The 26,151-nt window shown below is 43.8% G+C and overlaps 2 protein-coding genes across 20 annotated transcripts in view; one reads left to right on the forward strand and one right to left on the reverse strand.

Annotated features, from left to right (window-relative positions):
* The first annotated feature begins 94 nt into the window (after positions 1 to 94).
* On the forward strand, positions 95 to 1,979 carry LOC121073775. The gene is made up of 2 exons (XM_040565145.1): positions 95 to 374; positions 587 to 1,979. Exons 1-2 carry the CDS (start codon positions 311 to 313, stop codon positions 1,171 to 1,173), a joined length of 651 nt encoding a protein of 216 aa, XP_040421079.1. The 5' UTR covers positions 95 to 310; the 3' UTR covers positions 1,174 to 1,979.
* Positions 1,980 to 3,536: 1,557 nt separating this feature from the next.
* The window catches only part of PRRC2C (proline rich coiled-coil 2C), a 70,493-nt gene continuing 47,878 nt past the window's right edge, over positions 3,537 to 26,151 (reverse strand). For 4 of the 19 annotated variants that reach the window (XM_040565105.1, XM_040565106.1, XM_040565101.1 and 1 more), the window contains exons 24-36: positions 24,937 to 25,026; positions 23,080 to 23,181; positions 18,702 to 18,915; positions 17,539 to 17,742; positions 16,730 to 16,842; positions 16,049 to 16,185; positions 14,377 to 14,611; positions 13,886 to 14,008; positions 12,184 to 12,402; positions 10,299 to 10,402; positions 8,915 to 9,041; positions 7,696 to 7,932; positions 3,537 to 5,402 (exon numbers count right to left, since the gene is read on the reverse strand). In XM_040565105.1, the coding sequence (XP_040421039.1) occupies positions 5,142 to 5,402; positions 7,696 to 7,932; positions 8,915 to 9,041; positions 10,299 to 10,402; positions 12,184 to 12,402; positions 13,886 to 14,008; positions 14,377 to 14,611; positions 16,049 to 16,185; positions 16,730 to 16,842; positions 17,539 to 17,742; positions 18,702 to 18,915; positions 23,080 to 23,181; positions 24,937 to 25,026 (2,166 nt within the window). In that variant the 3' untranslated portion in view covers positions 3,537 to 5,141. The remainder of the gene's footprint in view (positions 5,403 to 7,695; positions 7,933 to 8,914; positions 9,042 to 10,298; positions 10,403 to 12,183; positions 12,403 to 13,885; positions 14,009 to 14,376; positions 14,612 to 16,048; positions 16,186 to 16,729; positions 16,843 to 17,538; positions 17,743 to 18,701; positions 18,916 to 23,079; positions 23,182 to 24,936; positions 25,027 to 26,151) is intronic. The other 15 variants (XM_040565121.1, XM_040565103.1, XM_040565122.1 and 12 more) reach the window with 13 other exon arrangements.

The following is a 26,151-nucleotide window of genomic DNA, read 5'->3' on the forward strand; positions in this document are numbered from 1 at the left end:
CCAACGTGGGGGGTACAAGGCAGTTCTTTTGCTGCCGCAGCGCTGGGATTTGTGGCTGCTCACCGAGGGGATGGCACTGCTTGGAGCAGGGAGGCCACGGGAACGGGCAGCCAGCAGGTCCTGCAGCCAAGAAGGGAGGCAGGGGCTGACAGGGTGCTCACCCCCAGTGGTGCAGGGTGGGCTCCTGGCCCCCTCTGACACCTGTCCTCACTGAGTGGTGCTGGTCACCCACTGCCCCCCCACCCCCCCACCAGCACCAGGGTGGGGGACTAGAGCACAGCCCTGTTCTAGAAGGGCAGGGGACAAGGGGATGCCCCGGCTGCGAAGGCAGCGCAGGCCCCAACACCAGGCAGCACCCTATTCCCTCAGGGCCAGTGCGTTTGGGGGGGGCTAGGAGGCTGCGGTCCTGCCAAAAGGCTGGGATGGGGCGGGGGGATCTGCCCCGGCTGGCAGGGGGCACAGGATGGGGCATAACCCATCACCCAGGCAGCCCTGTTTACTGCCTGTGGGCAGGTGAACAGGGAGGGGGGCTGTGGGTGGGCCCCCGCTGCCTGGAGGCTCAGAGCCCCCTTCTCCCTCACCGCAGGCCTGCAGCAGGGCTGGGACATCGCAGAACAACGCAGGCGAAGGCATCCCCCCTGCCAGCGATGCGCCTGCCTCGCCGCCATGGCACGGCCCAGCAGCCCCGCGGCTCCCGGTGACCCACGGCGAGCATCCGTGGTGCTGAGCCGCTTCGACTCCCTCTGCACGCTGTGCCGGGCCGGGGCGGCCGCATCTTCCAGGTCCTGCCACATCTGTGCCACCTCAGGCCTGGAATCCCCTCTGCTGCAGGGCTTGGGCGAGGTGGACCGGCAACACCTCCCCCCGCTGTCCGTCAGCCACGCCGTCTTCTCCAGGGACGAGAACCCAGTGCTGCCGGAGGAGCCGAGGGCCGCTCGCACCACAGCGGAGCCCGAGGCCTGCATCACCTACACGCTGCAGCGCACCCGGCTCCGCGTGCTGTCCGGCCTCGGGGAGCCACCTGCAGCCCTGAGGGATGCCGAGCCCAGGGGTGACGCCTTTGCCAGGCTCGTGACAGCGCAGGGCAGCATCCCCACCATCGATCGCAGCCCCATGCCCCCCATTGAGACCAGCTGGGCGCTGTACGAGGGGAACGACCTGGGGCTGCGCTGAGAGCTGCGTCCCTCAGCCGCCTGGTGGGGCGAGGGGACACCCTGCGGTCACCGCTCCGAGCAATAAACCCGCAGTCTGTGTTGGGCTCTCCTGGCCATCAATAAGGTGGGTGCGTGGGACCGTCCCTAGGAGCAGCTGAACCTCTGCCCCGCCACCCAGGGGTGGGTGTCCTGGTGAGGGTAAACCGCATGTCCCCAAAGCTGGGGCAAAAGCCAGGGTGAGAGCCCCAAGGCCACCAAGAGGGTCCCCCTGTGCGCTTGCCTCCTTCCGCTTGGGATGAAGGGACGGCTTGTTCCGGAGTCGCTGCGGGAAAAGCAGCACCAAAGGCTTCTCAGTAAGTCGAGACGCTGAGAGCAGACAGCCCCAACACCAGGAATTCAAGGCTCCCCCGCTCCCTGCCAACACCGGGGGCTTTTCAGGGTGGGAAGTCCATCATTTAATTGACTAAGAAAATAAACGAAAACAAGCCAATGTACACAGGAGTGCCAGAAAGCCTGGCTTGAGCTGAACAGCGCTACGTACAGGGATTTACTTAACAGGCTTTTCAGAACGAGCCCAGAGAATCCCACCCCTCCCACGGCCCAGCAAGAAAGCGTGAGCTGAGCAGGGCTGCTGGATCCAGCCCCACTCACTCTAATCCCCCTGCTCCTGCCTTTGAGAAAAGTTACGGTCTTTTCACAGAGTGAACATTATTAAAAACAAAATAGTGAATTCCCCAAACACAGTAGTTCCTTTACTTATAGGACTTTCAATGCAATTATTTGTGATGACCAGAGGTAGTCCTAGAAATGAGATTACACACCAAATGCCACTCAAAGACAAATCTAAGATATATTCTAATGTAAACAGCGAAGAGCAAATTATCTGGTTATGTGTCACAGCCAGTGAGCCTGGGTCACTGACTGAATGCTTAACCTGGCCTCAGAGGCAACCGAGGTGGTTCAAGGCTGTTTTGGCGAGGCTTACATCAAAATAATGCTATAATGTTACTACTAAATGCCCAAACATTTGCTTTTCATTAAATTCCGGCAGAAATATTATCCTTGTTCTGCTCAGCACGAGAAACATCCAAAAGCTTAGTATGTTCCCACTGCTGATTTTTTGAAATTCAGCTTACTTTTCTTTTTACTAGAGAACTGAAGATTAAACCTTTTAGCAGAATTCCCTTAAAAATAGAAAAGTTGGGTGAACAACTTCTCATTTTTAGAGGGTCCCTCTAACATGAACCAGGCAGAAAAATCACTCAGCTCTCCCACCTTCTTCCTTTCCCTGAGTGCTTACTGCAGCTGTGCTAGTTTCGTTCCTACAAAAGGGGCATTTTACCTGTGGGGTTACCTACTCAGAGGTTATTTATCCCATGCATCACTCCAGTTGCAGGTTACAGCACCTTTAACTAACCCAACTGCTGCAGTTCTGCAGGAACCGACCTCAGCAGGGCAGAACTCCAGCTCTGGTGCCCCCTGACCATCCCTTCCAGCCCACCAGCACTCGCAGAGCCACCTTCTTCCATACATCTGCATTCCTTGGAGGAATAATGCCAGCCAGCACCTCTTCCCAAGGCAGAAATTGTTTCTCTGCATTGAGACTCCAAAATACAGAAGAGGGTTGGTTATGATCTAAGCATACCCTCTGGTGGCCAGCTGAGAGCAGCACCCTCTCTCTCCCTGATCCCATCCTCCAGCTCTTCCCCTTGGCAGCCCCAAGCTGGGAGACTGGGAGGCCTCCACCTGTGTGACTGAGGGGCTGCTGCGAAGGTGCTGAGCCTTTCATCAAGCCCCAATGCTTAGGGCCACACCAGGAATAAAAACGTCGGTAATTGTGTGGTTTGAATTTAAGGCAGTGAGTGGTCATTGCTTGGCCATTTTGGTGAAGCTGGGCCCTGTGGCAGTGAGGCGGGAAAGGGGCAGTTCAGGAGTCTTGAGCAGGAGCAGCAGCACAAGAAGGAAGCTGCCTGCTTCCCCTGCACGAAACAACTGCCTCTTGCTTTTAGCAGCCCCATGCTGCCAAACATCCCCAGCTGAAATCAGAGTAACAGCTGGGCTCATCCAGGTTTCCTCTGACGAGCAGATCTTCTCTAGGGAAAAACAAAACACAAGTCTAACACTGAGCAGCTCACCAGAGGTGTAAGATCCTGTGAATGCAACCAGCTAGCTGGAAGCCCCGTGGCATGAGACTGTCACCGGAGAATGCGGTCAGGAGCAGCGAGCGCAGGGAGAAACACACAAAAAAGCTGTTTCAAACTGTTTTTCTCTGGAAGTCTGCTTTCCCAAGCTGTAATATACGCTCTTCGCTTGACACGCGACATTCAGGTGCTCTCCTTGCATCCTGCAGCACTCAGCTAATCATGAGATTACCAGGATACTTTATTTAGAGAATACTTTATTAGTTTCTGTAATCAAACCCATGTAAATAAGACCGTACATATTTAATACAGTGCGTTACCCCTGTACAAATGGAAAAAAAATTAGGTTTAACATTTCTAGACCAATATGGCTGTTAATTTCTGTACAATGCCAACTCACACTACAAGTGGGATACTTTTTTCCAAAGTTGACATCACAGCTAAAGTTTCCAAAAATTCAAATTATATATATATTTATATAAAAAGATAACCAATAGCAATTCACTAGGCATCAATAGCAGCAACAGCCTCTCCAGCTTCTGCAGTCATTTGAACAAAATTATACACATTAGACTTTCAACTCACTCTTCCTTCCAAAAAAAAAAAAGTAAAAAAAAATCCCAGAAAAAAACAGCAAATTCTGCTACTGATGTGGTACCTGGTGCTTTTTATTAGCTTTTCAATCATTGTCTGGAAAAAACCTCTAGAATAACATTATTAAAAACAGCTCCAGTATAGCACAGTCACTACTACATATCATAAGCAGGTACAGGATATCTTACATTCACAGAAGTATCATACAGTACTGTCCTACAGCTATAATACTAGAGGATACAATTAAAAAGGCATTATTTGACTTGATTCTACTTTCCAGCACACTGTGGACAAGGAGGTGGTGCGACGCAGCTCTGATATAAAGAATGCACCTTTTCGATAAAATTCATTTTAATCCGATAAGGTTTCTTTTATTCTTGTGGCACAGTTCTAAGTGCTCATTGCTGTATACAGACATAAGCTGGAAACCGTTTAAAGATCACTCGCTTCATATAAAGATAGCTGGACAGAGGTGTACAGAACAAATCTGACTATTGATGCAATTAACTTCTCAGCTCCAGAGGTGAACAACTGAGGGGGGAGTGGGTGTAGAGAACACAGGTGGCCAAGTAGCGTTTTCATATTGTGATCTAGATACAGTATATTGTCATCCAAGAAGCAACGGCCAGCAAAGCACTGCCTTCAGAGGGAAATTCAGCATCAGGGTTACCCTTTGTGTTATATTACATTAGGCGTCACACGGGTAGGGCAGCTTTGCCAGCTACGTGAATCCCTCTGCTTATTACAAGCTAGGAGCTTTTTAAGTCGCTAAAAACTTAACACACATTACTTGGCCCAGCACCATCTTCAGATCTGCATGTTCTCATACTCACGGGTTTGTAAGAAGATAAATAGCAGCTGAAGATCAGAAGAAAATAAGAGTATTCGTCTTGTCAGCTAGGAACGTAACTCCCCAACCACCTGCTTCCCTGCTGTGCTATTCTGCAGGTCCCGGTTTGGGAAGCACACAGGTGTGTAAGCCAAAACCTGTGCACACGTGTAAAACGTGCACACACACTACCAAAAGCAGCCTTCATGCTGTCAGAGAAGATAAAAGACCAAAGAACCTAGAAGCTGAGCTGGATAAGCAGCAGTTTAAATCCATAACTGCCGCTAGCTTCTACGTCCCTTTGTGTTGTTTAGAGCCCTGCGGGGAGAGAAAACCGCTGTCTCCCCCTTCGGGCTACAAATTCATGCTGCTGTCATCTCACCCACCCTCCCCTCTTCCCCCACCTCCAAGGAAATACAGCCTCTAAGATTTTGTTTCTTCGGTTTTGATTGCCTGAGGTTTGATTGGTCCAGTTCTAACAGGTTTTGTTGCTGCAGCAGGTGCGGGGGTAGGCTTTTCCTCTGTTTTGTCTTGGCAGACTCCTGAAGAGTCAGCAATTGCCTCGGAGGGTTTGCTCCCGTTCTCGTCCACTTTTTGTGCTTTGCCTCCTATCGGTTTGCTCTGCTGCTGCTGCTCAGAAAAGAATCTCTGGGTGGACTGAAGTACCTCTGCTCTCTGTTTTGCCTTAAGAAAGGGAGAAAATATATTTACTGAAGAGATGGCACAGGAATAAAAGTGACTTCACAAAAGTAAATCCTAAATGAAAGGACTGACCACATTGGGCAGACTTTGCCAGAAAGGCACATCCATCCAGTTGCTTCCCAGATGCTACCGCATCTGGGCACTTGGCTCCTCAGCAGTAGGTAACATCGTGCCTAGGCTTCCCTGGCTCTTTATAATCCTCACCCCCAGAAGAGAGGACCGAAGACAAGTTTCAAGCACCATCTAACACCTTCTTATGCAGCTAACTAGCATTACAGAACCTAAAAGTACAAACAGCCCACAGCAGGCTCAAACTGAAGCTTCGCCCCACAGTAAGTGTCAGACACGACCAGAACACGTCTCTGCACGCTGCGTGACCCCAACGCTGCCCCAGCTACGCAGGCACTGAGGGCCACGCTACCTGTTGTTTCTCCTGCCCCCTGCTCTGGGCTTCCTGAGTGCAGGGGCTGGATGACAGCGACAGAATCTCGTCTGAGCACCCCAAATTTCCCTTGTTGCTCGGACAGACTCCGAAGCCTGCAGTGCTAACTCAACTGAACCTGACTCAGGATTGTGCCACGTGGAGCTGAACCCTCAGCTGAAGGCTGAAGCCTCCAGCTCGAGGCAGGCACTCATTCTGGGAAGCACAAACTATTGCCTGGCTTCCTCCAAATCCCTCCCCGGGATCCTACTGGTAACCTCGACTCGTACCCGTTAAGCTCAGCCTTTGTGACCAAGTGTTTCAGCTGCAGTCGTACACTGTGCCTTTCACTTGTCAGTGCAGCGCCGGGCACACCAGGGGCTTCAGAGCAAGCACTTGGTTCTCCTGCCCAGACTCGGGCAAAGCAGGAGCTGCACGAAGCGTCCAACCTTCTGGAAGCGGTGCTACAAGGCCCACTGCTGTCAGATGCCTTTTTAACACTACAAAGACCTATCTTATGCAAGGAACCCCAACCACGATACAGACACTAAGCCTCCATGCACCTCTTGATCAGTATTTTAGGCATTTTACAGAAAGCTAGGGAGAAAAAGTAGCAAAAGCCTGGAACAAGAGGTCTTGGTTTCAATACTGTGCAGTTGTCTCAAGAAGCCAAACTAGTAACAGAACAGAAAAATCTGTGAACCCTGATATGATGAACTGCAACAACAGTCTGATTTTACTGGAGCCAGACAGACACCTGAAATCCCTTGTGTAATTTCAGACATCCCCTGAGGTTAAGACTAGAAACCTGGATGATTTGACCACAGGCACCCAAGCGTGACAGAATAACTTACATTCTTCTGAACAACGCTTGCAGGGAGATTCAGAAAACCAGGACTGCACGTCTGTATTTGCTGTGACAAGTTAGACCCAATTTGCAATACAGACTCAAGACAACACACTAAGCATCATCTGTTAGGCCTCCAGCTAGCATAAACTGGGGGTAGAAAACAAATCCTGGAGATTTGGCCTATCTAAAGGGGTAATCAATTCTGCTACAACCAGACCTCATCAGGAAAAGCATGCTCTTTGGCTTGTATACCTCAGCACATGGGTTATGGCAAATGACAGTAGATGAGGGAGCACCACCTATCCTCACAAGCAGCATAGTCTGCAGAAAACAGGTAGATGAGCTAAGTATCCAACAATGTCCCTAAGCAGACTCCCTGTCCTGCACTCTCCGCCTTGGCAAGAAGAGCTGGCCTCATCATGAAGGGTCCCAAAGTGCTCTAACAAGTTACACGACTCATCACCTGCTACTGAAATGCAGCCACCTCTTCTGTGGAGTGTTCATGTTCCTGTGTTCTGCTGGAGAGAATTGTCATGGGCATTGCAAGCCACCAGGAAGTGAATTAGCAGAATAACCTAGAAGCAAGGCTGGCTGGGATAGGAGGGTTCATGCTGCTGCTCAGAGCTGGGGGATACGTGAAATGCCAGCTAGTAGTCAAGTTCATAGGCTTCATTGCTCATTCAAAAATCCAGGCTCCTGAGAAGTAACTGTCAGACTGCCTTCGGCAGCAGTGGCTGCTTCACAACCATTCCCCACAAGATCACTTCAGAGAAGAAGCTCCCTACATTTTTTTTAGCCTCAAGTTCCAATTAATGAAAAATTAAAAACAAAAACACAAAAACCAAACAAGGCGTGGAGAAGATCTGTGTTCAGCTGCTGAAGGCCCGGCTACTGGCTTTGGGTCCAGAGGCATTTTAATTAAGACATGATTTGCAGACACATTCCTGCCCTACGAGCTGTCAAGACTGAACTGGTGTTAACAGCACTGCAGGTCAAATACTAACCTTCATGTCTTGTTCAGCCTTCACCGCAGCCTGGGCCTGATTGCCTCTGGCTCCAGACACTGATCCACAAAGACCTCTGGCCACATGCGGTAAACGAGGGTGGCTCATAAGGCCTGTGATCATCTGAGACGGCATCTGACTAGGCAGTGCTACTGGCAGCCTCTGAACAGGCGCTGGGAAGGTGTTAGTATATGGGGCTCTTACCAATGGAGGGAGCAGGTTAGGCTGAGAGAGGATCTAAGTGGGGGAAAAACAACAAAAAGAGACATTTAGCAAGTAGAAAACTGCCAACTAGATTGCACGTTGGCGTTATTTTAAAGGGGAAAAAATTGCCTGCTCTGCTGTCAAACTGATGTCAAGAAAATAGGCTTTTATGTTGAAAAGCCACGCTTGAGCTCCAGAAAAACACAGCGCTGTAGTGCTGCTGTGCCTTCAAGTACCACTGACAGCTTAGAAACAGCAAGTAACAAGGGACAAGACACAGACAAGGCAGCAGAGGAGTAGTAGTGAAAGGTAGTCCTGAGAAGTCTAGGTAGTTTCTGCTAGTTGCAATCCAAAAAGCAAGTCCTAAGTCCTGCAGTCAAACACTCCCAACACTAAAAAAAACCAGCAGCCTGCCTCCAGTCACCTCTAGCACGGACACATCACCCTTGTAGGGCCGTGCTCCCTGGAAAGCTAGATGCAAGTCAAACCCTTTGCAATCAGCCCTGCTTTGAGCAGGAGGCCCGACTGTGTGATCTCCAGGGATCCTTTCCAACCGGAACTGTTCCAAGAATACTTCAGAGCTGCATCTCAGACAGACACCCACGAACCTGCTTTGTCTTTTAACATTTAAGATGTGCACCGGGACCCTTCTGAGGCACAAAACTTCTCCCCTTCCCCAACCAAATGACCTGCTTTTGCAGGAATGAGGTGCATTACAACTGTGTGGAGAAGCCAGCAAAATAACTGACATCATTCACAACCTCTAATGGATTCCTCAGCATGCACAGAACTCTTGAAATTAAACACACCACAAAATCTGTGCTAGGTAACAAGATCAGATTTTTTTTGCCTTGATCTTGAGATCAATTTCCTTATGCATTTCTTTTTTCTTTCATTTAAAGAATTTCATTTTGCATCTCCCCATGATAAAACCTGAGGGAACACAGCTAAGCTGCAGAAGTCACTAGTGACACAGAGAAATACATTTGTTTGTAGGAAGCCACCAGTTGCCTACCTGTGGAGCAAACTGTGCAGGAAATGGCTGTGTCATCCTCACGGCAGCAGCTGCAGACTGAAACTGCTTCTGGTAGACAATGCTGTTCATTTTATTGGACTGGTTGTTTGGACTTGTAGAACTGGCCCTAAAGAAAAGAAAAATGTCAGAATCACACTGCTCTCAACGAAAGGATGCATCTGTCTTTAGTTATAACTTAACTAGAAATGCAGCTTGGGGGATGGAGGTGAACAAAGGTGGAAAAGCCTTCTTTAAGAAATGGCGACCGATTTGCAGAGGTCTCATGCACAGCATGTGGACAACACATTTTTACTTAATGTAAAATGAGCAGCAGGGCAACAGTAACATGGAAGCCAGCTAAACTCAATGCACACATTTTGTAAGCTTACAGAAATTGCTGTTTAGTTTTTACTTTCGACTTTTGAGCTTTTATGTTTTTCTGCACCTTCCCAGTACCTCCACACTAAAAACCAAAGGCTTATGGTAAGCCTTGCTTCAGTTATTAAGAGAAGAGACATCTCACGCAGAATTTTTAAGATATATACCATCAAATCAATTGTTCTAAGTGCTGGCTAGCTTGCGAATTCAAGTATTTCTCATTCTTTATCCCTTTACTTTTTTCTTAGGTAAAGTATTGCAGGCAAGACATCAGGATTGCATGTAGGAGTTCAAACTAATTTCTACTTCACTAGGAAAGCCTGGACCACTTTCAGCTTGCCACAGTGAAAGCCACCAAATATAATTACTGTGCACAGGAATGCAATTTTCAAGAATTATCTAGTACCAGAGTTCCATTTTTAAGTTCTTTCAGCCTACTCATAACTTCACCCACAAACATCCCAATAAATTCACCAGCAAGTGCACTCTGCATACCAGGAAAATTCTGTTAATTAATCAACTAAACCTGCCAGTAGCCTACTAATTTCTCTTGTGAAAAGCTTAGAAAACTAACAATCAGTGCAAGATCTGTAACAGAACTGTTGCCACAACTACTGCTCTCTGAGGTGTAAGCCTTGAAGTGTGTTTTTTTTTTCTTACTCTAAGCACTGCAATTAAGATTACTCTCATGGAAGATTAACAGTCTTCCGTTTTACCCCAATGTACTTCTCCTTCCTCACTTCTGTGTTTTCCAGGTCATTTTTAGTTGACTTGTTCAGTTCCATGTAATTCAAAAGATATTAAAAATATCTTATTTCACAACTATTTTATTCTAGCTAAGCATAGCAGATCTGATCACCAGTGCTCCTTTTAAGCTAAGATTAAGCGTTGTATTTTACATTAGTAGTCCCTCTTCCCAAACCTTTCAGAATTGGCTGCTCACATACAATTAGTTAAGTTTCCTAGATGTGATTTCAAGGAATTTTGAGCTTAAAAAGAGATTTACCTGAAGGGACTGGAGGTTGGCGTAGTACTTCTACCAGTAACTGGTGGCGTTCCAGGTTTAACATCAATACCACCCCCAAATGCCTTCAGGTCCATTTCTGATATCTGGAAAGCACAGCAATCAACATGTTAATTCAGTAGGAGCAAAGAAAAATTAAAATGTTCCAGGGTTGAAATTTCCTCACCACAGATACCACATTAAAATATTTAGATACTATCCTGAAAAAATGCTGAAGGGAAGAGTGCCATAAAACAAGGCAGTTCTAAAACAAAACAAAAGCACAGCAAAAACGGAAGTCACTCACATGAAAAATCTCCAGACTCTAAATGGAACAATCCATTTCACACATTATTTTGCAAATACTATCAACAGAATACATGAGTCTCTGGAACAGTGTCTTTCCACACACAGCTATGAAGCATAATGGCAAAACAACTATTTTTTACTTGATTTATTGTTGACTGCCTTTAGCAGAACATGATGGAACCCGTAATGCAAGGCAGCAAAGCCACCTAAGGGAAAATCCCCATTCCACTGTAGCTTTCCCTCATTTCTTGTTGAGGCAACCACAGTTATTTTCCCCTGACAACTATAGCTAGAAACAAGCTGCTGCTTGGAAGATGGGCTCAAAAATTATAAAGGTGGAAGACTTTTGGCCAGAACCTATGAAGCTAGAAAACTACACGGCGCAAAATCACTCTGTTGGTGGGTGACAACATGAAAACTTGATCCATCTGATCTAGAATTCTGGTTGCCATTACTGTCCAAGATGTCGAATTAATTCCTGAGAGAGATTTTTCTTATCACAGCTGTAAAACATTGGGACTGCAGGGTTGCTTTATGTTCTAAAGCACCCTAAAATCTAGGCCACAAGCTGTAAGAATTTCAGGGGCAGCTCCAGAGATAGATTACGTCCTGCTCCAGGAAAAGACCTTGCTAATCTGACAGAAAGCTTAGCAGTGTTCATGTTCAGTATTATCAACCAGTGCCACCTGAAAGTGCATTGCAAGTGCACTGTGTTGTACACTATCCAAAAATCCCCAAACCCTACAGATCTGTAATTCCATCTAAGATAAGAGACCATGTGAATGGAAGCCAGTTTGCTGCATCAGAAAGATTTCATTTCTTGACATTCACTCTTGGATTCTAGCTCAGGACAGAAAAATTTTAGTGTCCTTACAAATGTAGGAGGGAGTTTTCTAGAGTTATCTACACATGGATGCATGAGCTTCTCTTGCAATGTTTTTCACCACAGCTACCTGACTGGAATTTTCTGGGACACTCATCAATCAACCTGGAGGACAGGACAGTATTAGTGAAGATGAGATCTGCCCTAAGCCTCAAGCACTCCCTTATTTGATAGCACAACAGGTATATGGTAGAAAAAATCCACACAGTAGGTGGCAGCATTACAGACGAAGCCAATGCATTTGGTAGTTTGGAAGCACAAGTGAAATCTGGCAATTTGCTCCAGTATGAGACCAGAAAAACATTGACAGAAGCAGAAACCAGCCCTGACATTGTAACGTTGTTTGTCTGCCGCTCTAACAATGGTTTCTGTATTACCTTCTATGTGGCATCCTACATGAATAAAGTACCCTGCTAGTCCACAAAGTCATTACCAGGCTAAGTATTCTTACAGTGCAAATGGACTAGCAGCAAGCCAGCCACTAAATAAACCTAGCTAAACCTTCACAAGATGCACAGAGCCAGTCACTAAGGGACTAATCTCAGCTGGCTTTCTTATTTTCCTCTCCCGAACTTTTAAGGGCAAAGAAGGTTTTTAGATGGTGCAAGAGTCAAACACAGGTTGCCACGCTGGTTCTATAAAACAGCACAGAGCTTTATGTTATTTTTTGTATTGTAGATTTATGCATGTTATCACCTTTCCAGTTGCAGCTATCATGCTGTGTTGAGTTCCTGCTGGGATTAATCCTCTGAAAGGCTGGGTTACTTGTGCAGGTCTGCTTAGATTTTGAGCTGGCGCTTGTGGTGGCGTGTGCTGTAGCGGTGGTTGCAAAGACTGGGGCAGGGCAATAAGTGGCTGTGCTGTAGATCCGAAGTTAGGCAAAGAAAGCTGTGATCCTGGTAAAGGTACCGTCACCTGGGGGGGAAAAAAACATACAGAATCACCAGTAACATATACACAAGGGTCATTATTTAACTTTCTTTACTAGCTCTATGATTTCAGTTCTAGTCAGGATGAATGGCTTAATGACTCTTGGGATGGTTTGGGTTGAAAGGGGCCTTCAAGATCATCTATGGTCTTTGCATTTCAGAAAAAGTTAACATTTAACTCCTAACTGCAACATCACACAATGGGATTTCCTTGCATGGCTAAGTAAATATAATTCATTCCAGGAAATAAAAGTAGAATGAAACAGCCAGCTTCCCTTCTCCCCCCATTTCTTTTAAACTTCAAATAATTTTAGTCATCAGAAGGACACTGTTTGGGATCACAGCTAGATTTTACTTTCCAGGAGTCCCAACAGCCAGCGTTCCCAAGCTTTAAAAAACAAGAAAACAGTTGCCTCTCACTTGTCTGCATTAACAGGGAATGCTGTGGGCTGCAAACATCACAGAATGGTAGTGATAAGCATGTGAAAATACCATAACAGTGACCTGACTAGCAGGAATTCTTGCTTTTCCTAGTTTGACCATTAATCCCAAACTTGCAAAATTATACTGCGTGACTACAAGAACATATGACATTCTCCAGATGAGGAGAAAACTTAGCAAGATTCTGCTCTGAATTATACCAGATTAAAAGTATAACAACAGCCATACTTGAACACATCAAAACCATTAACCCTTCTAAAAGGTCCTTAATACTTTATGCTATAGTTTCAACAGTTGAGACCCAATTTTTGAAGACTTTTCTCAATATTTGTCTTGGCAACTTTTCACATGTATGAAGTAGGCTACTATAATAAGCCAGCCCACTGCAAGCTTTGTTTTTAAAAAGCCACTTAAAATCAAAACTTGAACCAGGAAGCCACTAGACAGCATGCTGTAAATACAACAGAATGCTTGCACATTGCAAACTAACAGAACTTTCACAAAAGAATGCCAAGAACTTACCACGATCTGAGTTATTTTTACAAACCTCCTGATGTAGTTACTGACTTGGCTGTCCTATTTGCTGGTATGATCGTTTATCTCCTGACTTCTCTTTTTTTTTCCTATATATTTCATCTCATTGACATGCGGCAGCTCTGACTTTTCAACTGAAACTTGGTGTTAACAATTAAGCTACATAAAACACCTTTAGTTTACTTGGCTCTCTCCACCATGATACCTGCTCCCATAAGGACTGCATACACCTCAACCAATTAGCAACAGCACTGAACCAACTAAATCTTTGCCTGTCACTGGAAAGTGAACTATTTAAGAGAAGGAGGCGAGAGACAAATGATCAGTATGAACTTGCAGGCCATTCAAATTCCCACTAACTCATTTTTGCAGTAGCTCTTTTCTGCTCTCAATTCTTAATTCTCGCAGTTTAGAAGAATTAAAGATTCTACCCCCACGCCTCCCCAACCCATCAACAACATGCTTTTAAGAAGAATACAATTTAGGAAATTTACCATGCCATAGTTTACCTGCTGGAGAGCACTGGGAGACTGTGCAGTGTTGTAGAAATTGCTCTGGCCAGGCTGTTGAACTTGCCCAGAATACAGATTTGAAGCCTGGGTGAGTGTAGCTCTGGCCTAGGAAGAGTGAAAGACACCATTACTTTAAGAACACTTACAACAGCTCGTAATAAAGAACATCATTAGCAAGTGGTAGCCCTTTGTCACCTACAATAAAAGGTATCAAACCAGAAGTCACCAATAGTCACAGAAGTGCAAAGATTCCTCTATTCTGGAGAGGAATCTTCACTCCAGAGATGATTCTAATACACCTTTATGAAATTAAAAGCACATTCTCTTCCAAGTGTTTCACGTTTTCTGCCTCCTTGACTGTCATATAATTATTACAGAAGAGGTAGGCTTATCCCAAGCTAGGCAATACTTGGTTGTTGCATTATCTGTATCAAACCACTGCAGAACTTCAGCGTTTTTGGAGTATTTCCTACCTGCAGGATGTGTGTATCAATAAGCTGAGAGCCTCCCAGTCCTGAAGCTTGACTAAGCTGATGTTCATATAAGATAGGAATAGGTTGTGTATTAGAAGTCTGTTGAAATGCCAGGCTTGACTGTGCCTTCGCAAGCTCCTGGTGTTGCACTGTTGGGAAGTTGTGTAAGGCCGTACCAGACAGAACTACTGGTGACGGCTGAGACAAACCACTTTGCATAAAAGCTTGCTGGGACCTGCAAGAGATTGGAGCATTAAGTATAGAAATGATCAACAGCCACCAAAAATTTAAGAACATGGGTTATATTGCTGAAACAGAATTAGAACACCAGATTATCCGGATTTTCACTTGAGAAGGGTAGATTTTCTAGTTATTCTGCACACAACAAAATAATAGATGCTACTAAAGCCCACATGAAAAATGACTAAGCTTTTCATTTAAACCCTAAAACCGTCTGCACCTTTAAAGATGTGGGAAAGGTGTTAGTCCTCTTACTAACAGCACAACCCCAAAGTCCACTGATACTGGTGTATGCATGACCAGATCAGCCAGAAGCATTTATTTAATCTGGACTGCACGCCAGACTGACTGTGTTTCTGCAACTAGCCAACTGTTTGTAACGTTTTTTGTCAGCTATGAAAGGACAGACAATATTTGGTCCAACAAAGTCAGTCAAGCACAAAGTCTTCCAAACAATGGTCAGCCAGCCAAGCCTGTAGTACCAGACAGAAAACACTATGGCTATATAACACATGTTGATCTGATAAACCCTAAAGCCACATACACTCTATCAGACTCTAGATACGCAGAACACTGCATCTGGAGAAATGGATTCCTCCAGTACAAAAAGCACGGAAAGTGCTCGGGACAGAGAGGACTGACTTACAGGTTAAAGGATTCTGGATACATGTGCAGTCAGTTAAACCCCTGCTGAGTCTACCTTGTTTGGATTCAGCCTTCTACATCACAACAAGGAGGCTGTTCTACATGCACTTGCAAAAACCTCTGAGAAGTTTCTTTGCAGAAGTAATTAAAGTGAAACTAACGTTTGTCAGAATACCACTATGAATAATTTCTGGTAGGAACAACAAGGGCACTTTGGAAAGGCTTACAGTGTAAATTTCTCTGTATGCTGATTTGTATGCAGACAGATTCAATGCCACTTGAGATATACTGATCTTATTATCATTTCCTGTAGCAAACAGGATACATTTGTTCTAAAATGTAATCTCCTATCCCCTGCACATCTGGAATCAAATTTCCACCACCCTACCTTACCTGTGGGGTTCAAATTATGATTTCAAAGTGTTTCTAGACTCCAGTGTTGGTTTGATCAGAAAACAACAAACACAAAATACTGAATTAAGGAGTCAGACTTTTTTTTTCCCCCAGTTCTCTTAGTATGAAAGACTGAAGATGTTTCCAGCTTTTCAGCCTGGTTTTCCAGAGATACAAATCTCTGGCGTGATTCTTGAACCACAATTTTTCAACTATATCTGCAGATGCAGACTACCCACTTGACATACAGTTTTCAGGCAGATGAACAGATGAAAGATTTTGGGGAAGACAGGAAGATGAGGTACCTATTGAACACAAGACACAAGTCTGCAGGAAAGCAACTTCTATAAACTCTGCCACCCCAAAAGGAAATAAATTTACATGTGCTACTTACCTATAAGGTTGCAAGGAGGAGTTGAACAATTCTTGGGCTTGTGACACAGCTGGTGCTGCTCCTAAACTCAGCTGAGCTTGATGCTGTCCTTGCAGAGGTGCATAAATGGGGATGGGGATCTGCTGAACTGAAGCGGGCTGCAGAAAGAAGAAACCATTAAATATCTCAGGATAAAAGTCATGTAGAAAAGCTACAGTCAAATGTGTGCCAGGATTTGTGTAACATCTTTAAAAGTAAACAGAAGAATTTAAAACCTCAAGGTTGCATGGAGAGCCAGTATTGCACCTGTTCCAAAAAATACTTCCATGTTGTGCTTTATGCTTTTGGTGAAAATAACCAGGAGAACCTGAACCAATCGTTTAGATCTGGGTACAAAACAACTGCACAAGATCCGTACAACTTTGTACCATAACACCTCATACGAACACGCACTTTTACATGAGGTACACTGTGAGTGAAAACTTATTCTCTCAACTTTTATGACAATTGTTTTCAATCAGAGGAGCAGTAGAGATCAAACAACTTGAATGCATCAGTACGAAATAGCAACAACAGGTATGATCTCATTTTCGCAGTCTTCAGTCCCACTCTTGCCTGCCCCCATTTGCTCATTTGTAGAGCATTAAAGTCAATGTAGATAAGGAGAGAAGGAAAAAAAATAAAATAAAAATCCCCAAATACCTGAGAAAGCCCTGGTTGAAAGCCTTGCTGTTGGGCCAGAGAAGGTGGTGCCAAACGTGCATGCTGGGTGTTGAATAAGTGACTTGTATCCATATAAAATGCTGGAATTTGAGCTGCAGTACCTCAGGAAGAGGAATACAATTAGTATCTGTTTCCAAACATCTCTCTGCTAAACAGGTTTTCATCAGGATTTAGAGATGCAGCCACTGTCAGTACTTCCCAGTGTGACAGCTACCAGAGAGACTGGGATAAGAAACAGAACTGAACAGCTGCATAATAAGCTGTGGTATCTTTTCTTTGGTATCTATTCATCCCCAGAATCTATCAGTCTTGCATATACATCTTCATTCCCATGGATTTCTTAGGGGACAAAACAACAGATTCTGGCCAAAAAAGGCACTTTGGTGATGGAAGGGGAAGAACAAGCTCTAAAGTCATGTAATTTAGGTTAGTTATATGTAGAACTTTCTTTAAAGAAAAAAGCCATGCTTATAAGCTATCGTGGCACTTTATTAAATTCATCAAGACTAAGTCATTCTTGGTCTTGAATATTGATTTGAAATTTTGAGAACAAAAAATGATGCGTCAAGAGATGCAAATTTACTTTCCTGAATAAACTAACAACATGGCATTATCATTATACCGATAGACACTTGCCTACTTAGAATAAGACAATTAGTGAATATTTGCTCACAAAATGCTGCCCATCATTCTGTCCTTACTGCAGATAAAACCAGAATTAAATTCATTTCTCTAGCTTTGTAACTCCAATAAAGCAACCACACTGCTTCTCAGCTGAACACTATTACCTGCTGCAGACTGAGACACGTAGACCTGGGGACTTTGCTGTTGCTGGGCTATGAGGGATGGCATGCAGCTCAGCTGCGAAAAGTGACTTGCAGAAGCTAGGCTGCTTGTCTGCAACTGCTGTGGTTTCACTTTACATATATTGGGAGGGTCTGAGGTGCTTGCAGTCTTTGTACTCAGTGAAGAGGTTGTGTATGTTCCAGCTCCTACAAGAAGAGAAACAAGAGGTGTATTGTAAAACAGCTGAAGACATTCCAAACCCTCATCTTCCTGTGGTCAGTTTGGGGACAGCTATGCAAGCATAGGTGCTACTAGTAAAGAACACTGAAACCTAATGCAGCCATTTCCATCACTTTAAGATGGACAGGGAGAATAATTCTTTTAAGTTACTTCTCCCTTCTCAAGCACAGAAGGACTTAGAAGTACCGAAGTAGACATCTTGGTCAATTATCCAAGAAAACATCGCAACGTACAGTGGCTGTGACTCTCATGGTTGAGAGCCTGGCTCCAAAGAAAGTTATTTTTAAAGCATTTCAGTTGAGGTGTTGACATATACTCTAATATTCCTAGTTGTGAAGATTTAATCGGATCCAGCATCTTTCGTTTGCTGCAAAGAACCAAGGTGGGAACCAGCACTGCTCGTGGAGAGCAGTCGGACACTTGCTCTCCCCAGTACAAGGGAGTTATTGAGCTATGAGCTGTTGAAGCCTCGAGTCTGAAAGTAAGAGCACAAATGAAAAGTAATACTGTAACTGGCTGGATGAAGTGACAAAAATTTGAAGCTGTCTGCTGGAAGTGAGTGGCTGTCAGAACTACCAGCTGCTTAGAAAGAAAAAAAATAAATTTATTTCCCTCCCTTCGTTCAGATGAACAAAATGAAACCATTAAGTCAGCCAAGAGCCAAGTTTACCTCCTCTTTCAAGTCCACATAAATAGCATAAACAGAGATGTCCTCTCCATATTCTTTCCAGCTGACTGAAGTGAATCAGGGGAAGGATCTCCTTGTTGATTAAGAGGTATTTGGGAAGCTATAGTTCAGAGCTGACATTTTATGCTTGCAAAGCCGACAGAAGTCTTGTACATTAAATGTAGTGGGAATCTAGTCTCTTGAAACACATAACCAAGGAACAATACAACACGATATTGCAATCTTGACACCCAGTACCTGATAGCGAAGTTGTTGGTGTAACTGAGGCTACGGGAATAGGAGGCATCGATGCACTAGAGAAGGAGCTGTAAGTACCACTGTTTGCCCCAGCGTTGCTGCTGCTACTGCTGCTGCTGCTGCCACCAGCTATGGGAGACGCTGCTGATGTCACTGGTGAACTCTTCTCCCCCATGTTTGGGGAATTCTCCCATGCTTTGCGTGCAGACTCCATCTATTTAAAAAGAAAACAAATTTCCTTATCTATTAGGAAGTTCAACCAGTCAGTCTTCAACTTTTAACAGTTATTTTTAGTTCAAAAGGCAACTCGGGCTTCATGCGAGCCTCTTAAAAATCACCATAATCGTGCAACTCTGTTCATGCAAAAAGCATACGGCCTGAAGTTGGAGCTTCTTATCTGTTCCAACTGCACACGTGCACAGTTCATGATCTTAACATTCCATACTCAGAAGAGAATTCACGCACTCTAATTTGGCTTGGTTTTGTTTGAGATGGAGAGCAAAAGGCATGGGAAGCTAAAGAAAGGTACAAAATCCAGATATTTCCATAAGTCCTCTACTTACAAGTATTGGGTCTTTTAAATGAAGCAGCTCCTTACTTTCTTGCTATGTCATCCATTTTGTGTTACCACCAAAAATACCTAACGTACACTTCAGTAAACCCAAGAGCAGTCAAGGTCAGATTTCCAAAACAACTGCTGTTCAAAATGTGATCGTGAGCTGACACAGCTTGTGCATACTGCTTTACTGCGCTATAGACGCTTCACACTATTTCTGTAATAATGAATTTAATTCTTGCACAGCAAGGAAGGTGGAACTTCCAATAAATATTTTGTACACAATTCTCTTCCACCGAAAGTGGAAGGAACCATTGTTTTATTGCAGCCAACAATCTAATTATTGCTAGAATAGATGCACAATGCTGTATCTTTGAACTGAGACACTTTTGATGGACTAGTGAAAAGGAAATATTAATGTTCAGACCACAGCCACTAATTTAAGTGCTCAAACACAGTCCACGGACATCCCTACAACCTCCAACTGTCCTCTTCCCTTGAAATGGAAAGTTTGGTTTGTGTGAGCAGAGCTGGATGCCAGAGGCTGTAATCCCTCATGTAGAGTACTGTGAGCTTCTTAAGGCCAGATGCTGTCTTTAAAGGTATCTGTAAAGGGGCAAATACACCCTCACCAACAAATCTGCCCTTGCTGCCTTGATCAGTAGAGTGCCCTAACTGGGACTTGCAGACTCTTAAAGTCACACTTTCAACCACCCAGATTTAAATGCACTAAGCACAGTCTGGACAGACCAAACACAATTTATGTTATTTGGCTAGATGCTTCAGGCGTGATTAAAAAGCAGAGCAATATGCAAAGAAGTGGGTAACGTGGTCAATACATGTCCATACAGAAAGAAGCTAAGCTCTGTATTCCTCAAAAGAGGAAAAGGGGAAGGAGAGAAACTTCGTTGCACATTAAATCACTTGGAAATAAATCACCTATTTTCATTTTTGAGACCATCGTACCCAGCAATCATGCACTCATACTCAGTTTCCCCATCAGAACACTCTCCTCCAAATTTGTTCTGATTCTTGTGGACAAGGCAAACTTCAAAATGGAAAAGGAAAGGATTTTGCATAACGTGGAGCACAGGTAAGACTAGAGGCTCCTTTCTGAACACAACAAAGGCTTCTGGTAAGACAGAATAATGGTCTTATACCACACTGGTATGAAGAGAAGCGAGGAAAATATCTGTGGACATCTGAATAGAGAATGCAGAGAAGCTTCTCCTATGTTCATCAAGTTTCATGATGTCCTGGAGGAGCTAGTAATAGCAAAAAAGCTGGAGTCTACATACTGAATTTTGTCTTCCAAACCTAAACAATAGCAAGATCCCAGGTCATTCCATACCCCTACCAATTATTCAAGTTTCAAATTTCAAATTTATCAAGCTTTCAAACAGCTTTTCCTTTAGAGAGCTCCTTAATCTCTAACTTCTTAAACTGTAAAAGGATGCAAGAGAAATTGGTATTCTAGAAGTGCTTATGCAGCACCATCTACGGACCACATATGAAGGAGTAAGAAGCTCTACAGTAAGCAAGGCTGTGGAAAGTGGTGTGATTTTGCTGCTCAGTTATGGGAAGAGGAGAGCACAGGTTGGAGATCATGGCTGCTTGAGGCTGCTGCTTCACTGTTGACCCATCAGGGCCATTCACATCACATTAATGCTCCAGTACTCACTGCACAAGAAGTCAACTGGAGAAAAATGGTTACGTAAATATCCTTATGTAAACCAATGTTTAGGTGACCAGCAAAAGAAAGCCAAAAGATGCCAGACTCTGGTGCCTACACAGGAATTTTAGATTGAACTCTGGAACACAAAGAGAGCCAGGCAGTTCAGTTTGAGATGGCTTTGGACTTTATTTTTCTCAGTGTCCTAAATAGCAAAAGCAGTGGCAGGTAAGTGCTTTCAGGATGTCTACCTTAGTAAAGGTGTCTTTAGTAAAGTTGGTGCAAGGAAAACAGTGCTCAACAAGCTTTCTCAGATGAGCACCTTACACCTACACCCTTGCAGAATGATGTGAAATAGTTGGAACAATTTTGGCTGAGTTCCTCATCTGAGCCTCCTCACAGACAGCTTTCTGTGATAGGGGATGGAAAACAGAGGATATGAGAAAGGGTTATCCCTTTCTGGAGGCAGAGCTTAGAGACTTTGCTCTTCTAAAAGAGGGAAGGGAATGCTTTGCTTTCTGTTGCTCCAAAAGTACCTTTTAAAAGCAAGGATTGTATCAAACACAAGGAAAGAAAGCGCAGCCCTGCTCTGCCTGGGCCAGAAGGCCTTCTGTGGAAGTGTCAGTGGGCTTCAAAACAAGCTTGTTGCCTTCAACAGTTACAAAAAGGAGGCAGTGTTCCAGTAGCTGGAGTGAGGAACACTGAGTCAAAGCTGATTTTAAATGCGTTTCTGTTCAGCTTTTGATCAGAAAGTACTTCAAGGTAGCCTTAAAACATCTATCTTCAATATATTCTGTTATCACACATCCAAGATTTATCATCCACTGAGAAACGAATAAAACCACTGACACCAGAACTGCAGAACAAAATACAAACGAGCAGAGCAGTCTGCTCTGTAGCTGAGCAGCATCACATTCTTTGTGGGATCGTGCCGTTGTAACGTTCCTACCTGTATTATGTAGGAATCCAGCTGCTAACCAGTTCGAAACTGCTATTTCAGAAAAATACTTTCAGGTGCCAGAAAGTCAGATTATGGTAATTTGTTACACAAGAATGCAACAGAAAACCAGATATTCTTGTTAATTTACTCATCCCTCTCCAGCCCTTTCCCCATTTTGCTGGCCTGGATGTCTATTGTTTTAGTGGTTACATTTTTTTTCCCAGGAAAAAAGGTGTTAACAAAAGAAAAGCAAAGATTCAACACGAGATCATTAATAACTATCACCCATAGAGAACGTGAGCAAGCAGCTGTCAAACCATGCTGGCAAGACTTAAGGCTCACCAGGATTGACAAGTAAATTTCTCCAAAGTGTTAGTTCTGCACCCAATCCCTGTCCTCAGCTTTTTTTTTGGTTTAAATTTAGAGCAACTAATTTCAAAGGTCACTCTCAACGCTAGAAGCAGCAATGTTTCTACTAGTTCAGTCACCTGCAGTCACAGTCACAAAGCAGACCTAACACACCCAAAGACCAAACACTTCTAAAGATACGGTAGCAAAGCTAGAGACCAATACTATGTTAGTGAGTTATACAATGCACACAATCCGAAATCCATCAGAACGGGAAAATGCTACTCAAGATATTCTCCACACTTGCTCTACACTGAAGAGCAGAAAACAACGGAACATTTACAACACAAAGCATGTTCTGACTAGCTGATCAAACTGCCTTTCAGTCACCAACACGCCACCTACATTGCATTATTCAGCCATCCAACTCAAAACACAGTATCACCGCACCAAAATCTTACAGCTAAGAAAATCAAGCTTGGCTTACCAAGCAACTCTTTGTAGCCTTTAATACCAAACTGAGCAACTTTCTTTATGCCACACACACCAAAAAGTAAAAATAAATCAGATTCCGATGGTTTGTCATGAGCACTATCGTACAACGCTAAAATGCTAGGATCCTTTTTCAGGGCAGTGGGAGCCAAGATTGGTTGATGCCAAGTGTTAATGCAAAATGGGGTTAGAAATTTAGAATTTAAATGCATCCTTTGATACAGTCTTGTGTTTCAGCCATCCGTTTATATGCAAAAGCAGTTCAGCAGAGGAAACAAAGGAAGGCTCTAAAAAAAGGTTTACCAGCAAGTTCTCCATTAACTTTCCCCTGCATGCAAGAAAACAACCCTTAGAGGGATGTGGTACATACCTTGAGGGTGAGGTCGACGGTAGCGGGAGAAACTGGAGTTAGGCTGGAGCTCTGTTGTAGAGTCTCCCTCCTAGGGAGGGGAAGGGTGTGGGGCAGGGGCACCTGAAAGGCAGGCAACACACATCACATTCTAACTACGTCTATTATGAAAGCCCCAGAAAAGCAAAGCTCAAGCTTTATAAAGTGAGCTACAACTTCTTCAAGGCTTGAGCATTTGGCAGGGAGGTTTTGATAAAATAAGGTGAAAATTTAGTAGGTGGGAAGAGGCTGTTCGGCAGGTGCTGAGATGCTTCTTATCTCTCTTTTAAAGAGACTCAAGACTAGGGTTCTGAAGCATCCTTGTCTTCTGCATAAACAAATACCAATTAGCTGCTTTGGGATTTACTTTGAAGCACCATTTTACTTTCCTGGTATGCAAAAATTCTTCCCAAGCCAAGTTTGGCCCCTCCCGTACCAGTACGGTACACGGGGTTTGGTGACCTCTAAGTTCTAAGATGCAGTTTCTGAACAGAGGAAGCTACAAATCTTCAAAGTCACAGGACCATGAAACAAACCAAAACAGATTTGTCATCCAATAACTGAATTCAGTTATTTTCTCTTTCAAAAGATGAAAGATGTCAAACTCAGGGAAATAAACTTGACAGAAAGCTATTTCTATCTGTATGGAAGAAAACACTGATGGATTTCCTTGATGTTCTAAATGGAATGCATCAAAAACACTGCAGTGGCCAGCCCACTCCTTCTGATCAGTTCTTTCTCCACTCAAAGAGCACAGCTAACAGAATTCCACCTATTGATGAGATGAGGCTAATCCAAAAGACACAGATACTGAAGCTCTGAAGCAGGTGATAGCACAGATCCTTTGTGGCCAGGAGCCCCTATATCCTGCATTGCAAATCCAACTCCAACCTGCCACAATGGAGCACACACTAACACCATTTACACAGAAGAATTCAATCTTCTACACTAACCACCAAAAGCACAAACCACAACAACACCAGAAAATCCAACAGAAGAGTAAGTTCAACCAATATTGCTTCAAAACCGCATTAAAGGATGCTGCAGCAAGCTTAAAAGCATTTCTGAGATGGAATTCACAAGACATATTTGTAAAATCTTGAGATTCTACTATTGATTCTTCCTTTCCCCAAACAACAAGCGACTCAATGCTGAGCTAATTATACTCCTGCTACTCAAACAACAAAAATAAAAAGATCCAAGTCCCCAGCCTGGTACCAGCAAGCTCAAGACAAGCTTGACTCCGCTACAACACACAATCCAGCTGGTCCTCTCAATTGGTACAGCACACACACACAGCCAGCATCATCGGCTTTGTGAGGACTGCAGATACCACATTATCACATCTCTGTAGTAATCGAACAGTTTAAATCCTGCTGTATGCTTTCAAAAACCATTAAGCTGCTCCCTTTACATGCGAGCACTGTGATTTCAGGCTACAGTTCAAAACGGCTTTGTTTTCAAAAGCCTTTCTTCAAACTCACCTACAGACCTTTGCTACTTATACCAGGTTCAAGTCCCAACTGCTGCTGAGAACACACTGATTATGTTTATCTCTGTTTTTTCTTTTTTGTTTTTAATTGTCCCTCAATGTTTTCCACTTTGTGCTCTTCAGCTTATAGTGGTAGTTCACAAAATAAGGAAATATCTGAAGAATTCCAGAACAGATATTAAATGAACCAACTGTCCTTCAGAGTAAGATTACTGGATAGTGCACAGCTAGTTATCATGAAAGAAACTCTAGTGACTTGTTTACTGAAGGCAGTATTTTGTGCTTTAAAGAAGTGCAAAAATATTTTCTTGTCTTCCAAGTCAAGTCGATCACTACAATAGACTTACGTTCGTCACCAAAGTCTCCTCCATTTTTGTACTGCTAGTAGCCACTGTGTTAGGATGAGAAGAAGGTGTAGTGTAGTCTGTTACAGACTCCTGTGAAGAAAAATAATTCCATTAAAATATCTCCCTTACCTAAATCAGATTTTAAGTTTTTTGGACAGAGGTCATCCTTTCTATGGAAGGAAAGCTTATCATGCAACAGAAATTTAGAATTTCATCCCAAAAAGCTTGTTGGAAAGCATGTCCAGCAATTCTTGTTGCTGAATTACTACTGAGGTCAGAAGAATTTTGGGTAGATTACAGTCTGCCTCATGACCTCACAACATATGCCTGGAGATGAGCCAAAATATTGTCTTTAAAGCAAGGATACACGAAGCGATGGAGTGCCAGGACACTAGGCATATGGAACTGTGGTGGTGTAACCAGTTACCATTTGTTACCCTAGATGCTTTAGCTACCTCTAGGCACTTTTAGCCCACTTCATTCAAAAAGCAAAATATATTAGCCAAAAGCTTTCTGTAGCTTTAAACAAACAAGAATCTCTTGGGTAAACCTATCACAAGTAAGGCCTTCCAGATTAAAAAGAGAACGCAGGGATGGTTGCCATTTGACTGAACAATTTTCGTTAAGTCCTGTCTCAAAGTCATAAGACACAGTTTCTCCAGACAGTGAAAGTCTGCCTCCCAGTTTCTGCACCGGGCAGTGATTTCAAGGAAGAAAAGGGGTGAAGTTTCCAATTTACCTAGAGGCTTTCCTTGAAGCTTATTTATTATCACAGTTAAGTGGACCATAACATGTGCCACGAATCAAGTCCACTTTCATGGACTTAGATGTAGCCAGTGACTGTTGACGTGGTAACTCTAAACTCCCTGATGAAAGCATCTAATTGATGACACTGCCAGCTCTCTAGAGAATGACCTATAATGAAAAAAAAATGCACTGGTACTTCTCTCTAAAGCCACATTTAGCACTGTTTTTTAGTTCTTGTCATTGGATATTTAAAACTGACTGTATTCTAGACAAACAAGTATTATCAGAACCTGACTCAAAGACTGTTAGATAAATGGTGTGACCAAAGAACTCTGAATTAGCCAAGACTCGTTCACTAGCAACCACTGCAAGCCCACGACAGGCTCTATCATTTTTACAGAACCAAACACCAAGAAGTAACTGAAGGATAAATCAGCAGCAGAATTGCTGATGAGTGCCTGGTGTTGC

This window comes from Cygnus olor, chromosome 8 (assembly GCF_009769625.2).
Source record: "Cygnus olor isolate bCygOlo1 chromosome 8, bCygOlo1.pri.v2, whole genome shotgun sequence".
NCBI classification, from domain to species: domain Eukaryota; kingdom Metazoa; phylum Chordata; class Aves; order Anseriformes; family Anatidae; genus Cygnus; species Cygnus olor.

Excerpts from the sequence above, each read along its gene's own strand:
- LOC121073775 (XM_040565145.1), top strand. The coding sequence starts at position 311 with ATGCCCCGGCTGCGAAGGCAGCGCAGGCCCCAACACCAGGCAGCACCC. Across the intron at positions 375-586 it reads ACCCTATTCCCTCAGGGCCA|GCCTGCAGCAGGGCTGGGAC; the intron begins GTGCGTTTGGGG and ends CCCTCACCGCAG.